The sequence below is a fragment of the Triticum dicoccoides genome, chromosome 3A (genome assembly GCF_002162155.2).
Source record: "Triticum dicoccoides isolate Atlit2015 ecotype Zavitan chromosome 3A, WEW_v2.0, whole genome shotgun sequence".
Lineage (NCBI taxonomy): Eukaryota > Viridiplantae > Streptophyta > Magnoliopsida > Poales > Poaceae > Triticum > Triticum dicoccoides.
The window spans coordinates 222,105,605-222,116,624 of NC_041384.1; the positions used below are offsets into that span (position 1 = coordinate 222,105,605).

General features: G+C 40.7%; 1 protein-coding gene across 1 annotated transcript; it reads right to left on the reverse strand.

The window, feature by feature from the left end:
- Positions 1–3,468: 3,468 nt before the first annotated feature.
- LOC119267944 (lysosomal amino acid transporter 1 homolog) lies at positions 3,469–10,238 on the reverse strand. Its single transcript, XM_037549401.1, has 14 exons — positions 10,087–10,238; positions 8,739–8,995; positions 8,572–8,614; positions 7,877–7,903; positions 7,699–7,794; positions 7,213–7,400; positions 6,786–6,957; positions 6,589–6,708; positions 6,359–6,475; positions 5,990–6,010; positions 5,194–5,252; positions 4,634–4,724; positions 4,139–4,260; positions 3,469–3,798 (listed from the first exon to the last, which is right to left on the reverse strand). Exons 2-13 carry the CDS (start codon positions 8,975–8,977, stop codon positions 4,183–4,185), a joined length of 1,251 nt encoding a protein of 416 aa, XP_037405298.1. The 5' UTR covers positions 8,978–8,995; positions 10,087–10,238; the 3' UTR covers positions 3,469–3,798; positions 4,139–4,182.
- Positions 10,239–11,020: the final 782 nt, after the last annotated feature.

Below are 11,020 nucleotides of genomic sequence, written 5' to 3' on the forward strand. Positions count from 1 at the left end.
TAACCCCCGGTACTTCGATATATGTCCGAAACCTTCCGGAACATTTTCGGTGTCCGAACATAGTCGTCCAATCTATCAATCTTTACGTCTCGACCATTTCGAGACTCCTCGTCATGTCCGTGATCACATCCGGGACTCCGAACTACTTTCGGTACATCAAAACACAAAACTCATAATACCGTTCGTCACCGAACTTTAAGCATGCGGACCCTACGGGTTCGAGAACTATGTAGACATGACCGAGACACGTCTCCGGTCAGTAACCAATAGAGGAACCTGGATGCTCATATTGGCTCCCACATATTCTACGAAGATCTTTATCGGTCAAACCGCATAACAACATACGTTGTTCCCTTTGTCATCGGTATGTTACTTGCCCGAGATTCGATCGTCGGTATCTCAATACCTAGTTCAATCTCGTTACCGGCAAGTCTCTTTACTCGTTTCGTAATACATCATCCCGCAACTAACTCATTAGTTACAATGTTTGCAAGGCTTATAGTGATGTGCATTACTGAGTGGGCCTAGAGATACCTCTCCGACAATCGGAGTGACAAATCCTAATCTCGAAATACGCCAACTCAACAAGTACCTTCGGAGACACCTGCAGAGCACCTTTATAATCACCTAGTTATGTTGTGACGTTTGGTAGCACACAAAGTGTTCCTCCGGTAAACGGGAGTTGCATAATCTCATAGTCATAGGAACATGTATAAGTCATGAAGAAAGCAATAGCAACAAACTAAACGATCAAGTGCTAAGCTAACGGATCCCGTTAATCAAATGACAACTCATGTCTATGGCTATGAAACATAACTATCTTTGATCAACGAGCTAGTCAAGTAGAGGCATACTAGTGACACTCCGTTTGTCTATGTATTCACACATGTATTATGTTTCCGGTTAATACAATTCTAGCATGAATAATAAACATTTATCATGATATAAGGAAATAAATAATAACTTTATTATTGCGTCTAGGGCATATTTTCTTCAGAAGTTCATAGAGTATCAAACACATGTGATATGGCTACACAATTACCAAGTCTATTGCTCATTGTTACATCTCCTACCACCAATATGTGGAATAGGGACAACCGCCTGTTGGTTACAAAAATATTCTTTTGCAACTTGTTAGTCATAGTAGTAGCAGTCAGTGTGAGCAACAGCTTCACTGGTGTTTATGTTAGTTTTTGTGATTTTGTGCATGTAGCAATTGAAGATAAATCTGCACAAGCACATTGTATCGAATAATACATATTCTTCCTTACCACGGGTACTATTATACTCTCATCCACTATTATCATGTGCATGCGCACATGCTTGACTACTACTACTAGTATATAGAGACATGAAAAGCAGCAGAATCACATCGGCGCATGCAGAACCAGTGGAATGAGCGCTCACGTTGATTCCGCTAATCACCGGGATAGAGGGGAGAGTGAACTCACAGGTCACAGGTGTGGCCGTCAGGAAAAAGCGGTGGCGGCGAGCGAGGCTTCCGCCGTCAGACGCTGGCAGCACTCAACGTGGTAGGTGCAGCATGCGGGAACCGACGCCACTCCCACAGGCCTTCCCTGCACCTACGTCGATGCAGCCATCATCAAGAACAGCCAGACCTGCAGGAGGAGGAAAACCAGGAAGGCGCGGAGGTGACCGATGCCATGGGTCGGTTGTTTTTGGCTAACACAGATAACACGAGATGGAAAGAGAGCATAATTTTCTACTTCCTGGAGAGATGTTTTTCTTTGTCACATAGGTTTGAAGGAATGTTATATATGTATATATAGAGCAATGCACGGGTGCATGTAGATTATGTTTATGTTTATCATTAAATCAACGCGTAATTGGAGGATTTAGGTGCAATAACCGGCATACATGCAAAAGGCGTGTGATGATAGGTTGTTTCCAAACATGAGAGATCGACATGGCAGTGCCTGCTTGCCACCACGAGATTCGTATGATAGTTAGAAAGTAATGCTTATTAGAACATCTTTAACATCAGCCCTATAATAACTAGTCATCAACACGCGCATTCACATGGCTAGAAAATTTGAAAATGAAACAGTTAGATTTTTATGAAATTTATTAAATTGAGAATGATAAGTATACAAATACGCATTATGCAAGAATTATCCACATGCACATGATCCATGTACACGGACTTTGCAACTAGTGGGCAGTGCTCTACCATTTGGTATAGGGTCATACCCAATAGAAATAAAGTGAAAATATTTTTCAGAAGGATCGAAATACATTGAAAAAAACTATCTGGTAAGAACAAAGAAAATATAAGAAAGAGTAAGCCTAAAAAATAGAGAAAGAATACATAATACTTCTAGTTCTAAGAATAAACTACACAACTGAACATGTAGTAGTCTAAATCAAGTTGGTGTTGAAAGCATACCATTCTCTCCTAAACCACCCATGTATCCCTATCTCAATCAACTAACTGAATTCCACCATGTCAATGACCAAAGTAAAATGCAAACTTAGGACAAACAAGGCACTAGAAATGAAATTAATGTAACAGCATAGACACCACAAGTCAACTATTTGGAGGCGGAACCTATGCAACCTAAAAGCTCCTGTAGTTACAAAGAAGAATCAGATCATTAGCAAGCATGAGGGCAGCACTGTGCCGATAAACTGTAATAATGACTAAACATCGGAGAACACTGGAGTAACTCTTAAGACATCAAGAGAGGATGAGGTCCGGCTGAAACTTAAAAACGTTTATAGAATGTTATAGAACACTTGAGTAACCCTGCGTTGCTCCAAAATTTTGCAGAACCATTTTCTTTTAAGATGTGTGCAATTTGGACATAATGTTTATAGACAATAACTCGAATATTGCTTGAGCTAAAAAAATACCTCAAACTCAACTACAATGCTGCAATTTTATCCTCCATGTGGTTTCAGAGTATTTTACCCTTTGGCAATTTAGTCATGAGCATAATTCCCTAGGGAAGAAGAAAGCTGGGAGCAAGCCCTAAAAAATAATAAAAAAATTAGACAAATAAATACTACTTTTCAAAATATCTTATATTATTATCTTACATAGTTAAGCAGTTGTACTAGCATAAATAGCACTCTTGTCAATGACCCTGGACAGCTTACCATTCTAATCACCCAAAGGAGACTACAAAATAGATAACACAAAAATAATATAGTTCGTAGTTAGTTTCCACTCCCTCTATAAACTAAGTCTAACCTAGAGACATAGGATACTCTAGCCCATGATATACTGAGTAGGTACTAGAACATTGACACGATCTTTTAAGTTGACACTTTAATCATTCTCCATTTACTATTATCTATAGATGAGAATTAGCAAATACATTACTTTATTGTGTTCTCCAGTCCACACTTGTAAACGTCATTGTGCGCAGCTCATGTGATGAACACTTGGATAAAATCGGGTGAGTCCCACACAAGAAAAACAAGTAAAATCGGCCTCGACGCGTATTTGAATCTGAGCATCCGACGACAACGGCCAGATCATACACAATACGGGCATCACTTCAAAAATAGAGATAGCATGAAGAACTGCAAATCACCATACGATGTACAGATATAGCACGACCCCGAGTACATGACACACTTTTTGGTATTCTAACACAGCAGACTTCGTGCATCTATCCCTTAACAGATTTCATCCCTTAGCCATGCGGCGCCGCAGCTCATTCACCGCAAATTAAGCCTGTGAACCTTGCCTCTGCAGTTCTGCACGGGGAGTGCTATTGCGCAGCTTTCCAGGAAAAATGCACAATCCCCACGCAGGTGGTACCTCCATGTCTGAAAAACAGAAACATTGAGAAATGGTCAGAAGGATGTTCTGGCTCCATCCATAGAAGGTTAAAAGAGAATCCGCAACAGAGAATGCCCAAGCCAACCATCCGACTGAGGTCAGCGTTCCTATTTCTAAGCAAGAATTCATGGCGAGATGTTTCAAAAATGTAAAGAGTATCTAACAATCTGGCTCACCGATTTTCTAGTACAGGGGCTTGAGCACTGTTTTATCTTATTTTGCAGGTTTTCTTTTTCTTTTATCTTACCACACATAAAATAGGCACTGCAAAGCGATAAATTGCCATTCAATATATATAACGGACAAAGACGAGAGCGGCACACCAACCTTTTCCATTGAAGAAGAGAAATGAAATACTTTTTCACTATGCATTAGGCTTTATCCAAATTGTCAAGTTCATCACGCCCACTTTGCTTCCGGTAATGAAAATAAAGGAACTGAAGAATAATCTGCAGATATGGTTAAGGATTCTTCCAATGCAACAACTGATTGAAATCTGCTATGAATTGTGATATGGCATATCATGGTACCACCGACCAGATTCTAAAACATAGGTCTCAGCCATTTTTGGAAACTAACGTATATGATCCTAAGACACAGTCATACTCAACTACATCGTGGTAATATTTCTCTACTCATAGATCCGGAGCCTTATGTGAGATGATAGCTACAAAGGCAACTCAATAATGATTCTAAAACAATGGCATCTGAAAACAAGTCAGTTCAAACCTCTCTTCGGCACAAAAGTTTGCACAAAAACTATTTTGAGTTGCAGAACAAAGAATACCAGTAACTGTAGGAATCAATGGTCCTCAAGGATACGAAAGAATCAAGCAAAACACATCCTCCAGCATCTACAAGCCACGGCAGATTTGGTCTAAGCCTTGCCCAGTCCAAACTATTCACAAGGATACTGCAATGGAAAACAAATGGATATGAGAACCATAAAACGTGGCCAACTAAAGCTGGTTTCAAGAAAAAAGAAACATAACATGGTCTGTCCTTGTATTTTATATATGGTACCCTAAAAGTGACAAGGGATGCACCTGCTTGGTGTGGAACATGACAGTTCATTGCAATGTCGGAAAATTTACAGGTTTCTAGGCTACATAGCTACTCCCTCCGTTTCTAAATATAAGCGTTTTTATAGATTTCATTCAATATGGACTACATACGGATGTATATAGACATATTTTAGAGTGTAGATTCACTCATTTTGCTCCATATGTAGTCCGTAGTGGAATCTCTATAAAGACATATATTTAGGAACGGAGGGAGTACTATACTAAGAAACATAACACGCCAAAGGACATCTTTTACTAAACAAATACATATAAAGTAACTGAATAAGGTTAAACAAATGAAGTTAGGTACATGGTTACCTCCCTACATATGTCGTATTCCCCACTAAAGCAAAGGTAAACATTAGCGGACTGAGCCCCTGAACAAAGTTGCCGACAGGTCAGATAAGTTACCAGCATCAGAAAATATTTTAAACAAAACCCAAAACAACAGAGATCGATGCAGTTAATGTTGATTTCCTACATAAATAAAATGCGATAGTGTCTCTCCTGTCAGAAAAATAAGATGGGCTTAAAATGGCTTTGTTTTAGTCAAAATTTGACATCGTATATCTCTCCAGTCAGAGAAATAGGATAGGAAGGTAGGGGCATATTTTATTCAAACTATAATGAGGTGCCGCAATAAAGTGCAGTGGGAGTGACCAAAGTGATTAAAAATTTAGAAGGATAATGCCTAAACTTAACACCACATACTAATACAACCTTCAAGAATTAAGTTCGAGTTACCTCTCTTGCATAATAACCAAAAGAAACATATGACAATCAACAACTAGACCGCTATATTTAGTTCAATTCATAGTACAGCTAATTTTTATTTTAGTATCCACTTTCCACTTAACCGCATCAATGTGAATTGCATGCAACAATTATATGACATTGACATCTAAGACGAAGTGGGCTACTAATTCCTCTTAGGGAAAACTGAATATTTATTAATTTTCATAGGGTCCATCTCAGAGACAGCGGGGCCGTCATTACACCATTCATGCAGTCGCTAATTATGCAACAAGGAATGCAAAAAATGGTGACAAATGAGAAAAGTGGAAGTGTCTCCTGCAGTAAAAGAAGTTATTGATGAAGATGGAGATGAACTTGCCTCGGCATGGCCTCTTTGCATCTGCAGAGTAGTAGCGAAAAGTTAGAAATACCAAAAAGATGACATATTGCACTACTACTATGGTTTTAAAGAATTTCTCGAGATTAACTAATGCTATTATTCAACACCATCAGATGCGCATTTGCAGTAGAAACGAGTAGGAACAGGAGTGACTGAAACTGAAAGTATAATAGATGTTCCCTCGTGTGCCATGCCTTTTACTGACACCATTTTAGCTTTCACAAATGACCTCATCCCACTATAGATATTTGTACCGTATCCAGCAATAGGACTAAGTATCGGAAAAGAATTTCCGGTGACAACAAGAGTAATAAGAAAAAAAGAACATTCAATTGTTTACTGTCTTACATTTAAGAAGATCTGGGGAAGTCGTCCGCCCATATAGATAACCGCCATGGCCCAACCAAGAAAGCTTCCAATTCCACTTGCACTGCCATGGCTCGGAGATGAACCTGCATGGTCATCCTATGGTGCAAGAAGAAACTAATCAGATATGCAAATTGAAAACATAGTTCATTGTTCATGCAAATTGCCTGGTACTGCCGAAGGTCTGAAACTTGAGAGCAGCTACAGCTTACCGCTACAACTAAGAGCTTTCTGCCGACAGTGATGATAATTTCATTGGAAGCATCCCTGCGTGCAGTTCCAACCAAAATATGCAACACACACATGCCCAAGACAACAGAAATCCATGGTACCTGAATTCAAACAATATAAGTTTTTGTATAGTTCCGACCTTAATAGACAAGTATCAACAGGATCAAAGTTAATGTACCACTGAGAGGGAATTTTTTGTAATAGCAGCTGGTGCAGACTGCGCTGGAACAAACTCGCCAAATAAAGGTTCACCTTCGTCGCTCATTTGTGGAGGAACTTTTGTTGTCTGGTGATTATTCCCCAACCATGTACCTGTAGGCACCGGGCTCCTTGATAGAGATCTTGCTGACCTGTAAAACCAATCAGAGAGTTAGATGCTCCTGGAATATTATCTGATAGCTAGAGTGCTCTGTCAGCAGGTGATAATAAAACTGCAACATCCCGAAGTAACCATCAAGAGTGCAGTCCATTGCCGTATTCCATGTAATAGAGCAAACAAACAATATTTATCCAAAGAAGTGGACATAATTTGCTTTAAGGAATGAAATAAATGTTGAAAAAAACTGTGAAATATGATGAAACATTAACAAGCTCAAGAACATTACGCATAGTAGTAGTCTGAGCCGGGGCTGACTGAACCATGACGTTGCCGGAATACTTCTGTGTTCACCTGGATTGGTGAGCTCGGGATAGGAATAGTCGGACCTGACTGAATATTATTTTTGAATGCCTCGTCCCTATGTCCCAAAAGCTTTTCACGTAATGAAGCATCCCCTCGTTGATGTTTCTGAGACTGAAATCATAAAATGTAGTCCAACAGAAGTGAGAGGATAGTTTAGGAAGATGGTAGGAGCCAAAAGGTGTCTAAACAATTTTTAAGGGAATCTGGCTTGTGGTAACACTAAACTACTTTGCAAAGCCGTGAGCAGCTGCATCATAAGTGCATGAATCCAGAAATAGAAGTATTGTTCATATACAGTGGTTGCTTCTCTACAATTGTTAACCACATTAAGTATCTATTTTGCTAATATTCAGAGAAACGTGATTCCTTGCAAACATAATGATAATCGTCAATGTTACGGAGTGATCACCTTGGCAGTTACCCCAGTTTTCTTTACTTTAAGATGGTAGATGTGGCTATAGTATATTGTCTGTCCAGTGAGAATCACAGTTGTGATGGTATATAGCTGCATTGCAAAAATTAAGTTCTCAGATGACAGAAACCACGCAGAATTGAAGTAACAAGAGTTAAGAAAATGGTGTCCTTACCAATGCCATGTAAAACTGTGTCGGCAGCTGCATTACAAATAAAAAATATTAATTTCAAATGTTCAAATTCCCCGCAAAAAAAAAAAATTCAAATGTTCAAAATAAAAGATAATTATTTAATCCCACGCATCCTTTCTACATCACAACTGCAACTTTAAACTCTCTCTTTTCAATTAAATGAAACACAAAGGTCCTTCGCGTTTTCTTGAAAAAAGAACAACTGAACATGAAGAAGTTGTACACATTAAATGCAAGAGGGCTGTATTGGCAAGCATAATCAGGTTTATGTACAGCAGATCTAAATCATTTATATAACTTGTTTAGATTGTTAGGGAATCTCCCATTTTGAGATACTATATATGCTTGGAACTATTATATTAGTGTTCATATTCAGTTACTCTCCGCTTCAAAAAAAAATGCATGAGTTCATCCAGCATAACTATACTAGCTCTTGCTGGTTCCAGGAACATGGCAGGCAAGCAGAAATGATTTGGTTGCTTTTCATACTCATGAATAACACGTCATTATATTGTCCAAATGAAACTGCAGTCGGATAGTTCATTAAATCAGACAAAACTACTAGTGTCCTATAGGATATTAACACATGTAACGGGTGCATGTGCCTCGCGGAAGAAAAATGTCGTATGATGGAATTTGAGAAAAGAAAAGGAAACTGTGGCAATAGTGGATCTTACAGTAGCAGGTTCCAGGAAACAGCCGGCAAGGTTAAACAAATCCCTGCATGAGTGCAGAAGAACGACATACACCATTAGAAGCGTTGCGCACGATATGCATATGCAAGTACAATAAGGATGGTACAACATCAATATGCGAGGAAGGTGAGAAATAAGAAACAACATACCCAACTATCCAGGTCATCAGAAAGGCAATAGAAAGGCCTTCTGTTGACTTCTGTTTGTAATTTGTTATGATCTGCGGCACCTCAGCGATACCCCAACTGAGGACACTAGCCAGTCCAAGACCCAGGGCAACACCATCCTTAGTACTGCACAGGCAGTACTTCAGATAGACTTTAGCCCATTCCGCGCAATGCGGAGCTGATGGGCAGCTCGGAGGAGGCGTTCCACTGAAGATACCCATTGGCGTGTGTGCTCAAACCTGAGGAACAGTTGCACAAAACATGGGCGTTATAAAAAGGATGTGCTGTCAATTTGATCTTCTCATTTGAACAAGAAAGGAAACATATTACTCTAATTAGCAACCTCTTATTTCCATTATGAAATAAGTACCATACAGGCATATGTGAAGAAAATGTTTTCCGTTTTTACTTGAAATGCCTGAAGCAAATTGAATAGCTGTCTAAATTTCAGCTCAAAATATGGGGGAGAGAGAACTGTTCCATCACCAAAAAAAGAAACAGATATGATGAAAGTTCAGAGACAGCAGCTAAAAGAGAAGAATGGAGAAGAATCTAAAAGAGAATAGTATGGAAAGAATATTCAAAAGTAAAAGGAAGAGGATGTAAGAAAAGATTGAGGAGAAGAGAGATGATCCACTCCCCGTATACTGCAGTTTGTTTGTGTAAGCATGCAACATTATTACTGTAGAAAAATGAATTTTAAAAAATGAACTGGATTTTGAAAATTCTATTGATAAGGACTTGTAGATGTAAGTGGCCTTCATTCTCTTCTCCTTGTCCACACGAATCACCTAGGCAAACAGCCAAAAACACGAACCAAATTGAACAAAATATCTGCGTCCGTTCTTTCTCTCTCCATCTCTGAGGTTATCCATCCCCTTGCTCTCCGCCGCCAACCCAAAACATGCTGCAGATCCATAGTTCAAACAATCGCGTCAAGAAAGATAAAACTTGAAAGTGGAACCCCGGACGCGTCACCCCGTCGGCCCAGCCTAATCGAGACATCTCTGAAAATTGCATCGATTCCCTAGCGAATCCGCGTCTCCGTTCCAGAAGCCAAACGGCAACGCGTCTCCGCCATTAACACACTTGAAAGGCCGCAAGAAAGAAGAAGAAACCCTTGGAAGAATCTAAAGCCGGCGCGACGTACAGGCAGGAAGAGAAAGATGGCTGAATCGGGAGTAGGGCTACTCAATCTCGTCAGAGCGATGGACGCAGCCGCCAAGAAGCGAAACCCCGGACGGAACACGGCATTGTCGGACACTCACGAGGCGGCGGCGCCAGAAGAAGGAAAAAGCGTCGCGAGGGAAGGAGGTGAGGTGGTTCGTACCAGAGTTGTTCGTCTTGTTGCCGAGGAAGCGAGAGAGAGAGAGAGTTGGAGTTGGCGAGGCGAAGATGGAATAGAAGCCGAGAGGAGAGAGGCCGCGATTTTATCGCCCGCTCGCCCTCGCCGCCGCTTCTTGGCTGTGATGTGGGTGGCTGGTTCTCGCGAGACCAGGATGCCTATTTTGGCGGCTTGCCACCGTGCCCTGCCGCGGCCGCGTGGCACCGCTCGCTCGGGCTAGGAAGACTCCCTGCTGGAGGCTGGACCGGGACCCGCGACTCGTGAGCCGTTCGTTCGCAGGTTTTTCTTCCCTCTTGTCGAACGGAAACGCGCCGTCGTCCACGCAGGTTACGGCTCGGTAGCCCGGGCGCGTACGTCTCGGTCGCCCTCGACACGATCAACAGGTGAAAACGTGGGGTAGTTCTGTTCGTCACATGGTTCATACATGATGTACTCCCTTTGTTCCTTCTTTTTCAACAAGTTGAGGCGCTCAAGGCGCCAAATTTCATTCAAACAGTGCTCAAGTACATGTTACATCGTGGATTACAAACTGGTGGTATCTCAGCTCTGAGATAGCTTGAATATAAGGACAACCAAGATGCCTATGAGCCTGCTTGATACTTCGTTTAGATCACTACTTTAGTGATCTGAATGTTCTTATATTTGCTTACAGAGGGAGTACGTGCATAAGCAGGTTCTACTCTAGAGTTTAGAATCTGATGAACGGCATCATGAGCAAAACTATTTAAGTTTCTAGCAATATGAAAAACTACAATGCCTGTGATGCTTAGAGAGGTTAAAAAATCTTGCCAAGTGTTGCCTGCTAGTCTAGTGAGATGAATATGAAGATATACCATCAACAACTGCTGCTTTTGCTAGGGAGAAATTGTCAGTAAGGAAGGTGACACCCTACAGGTTGAGTTTGTCCACAATGATTGTC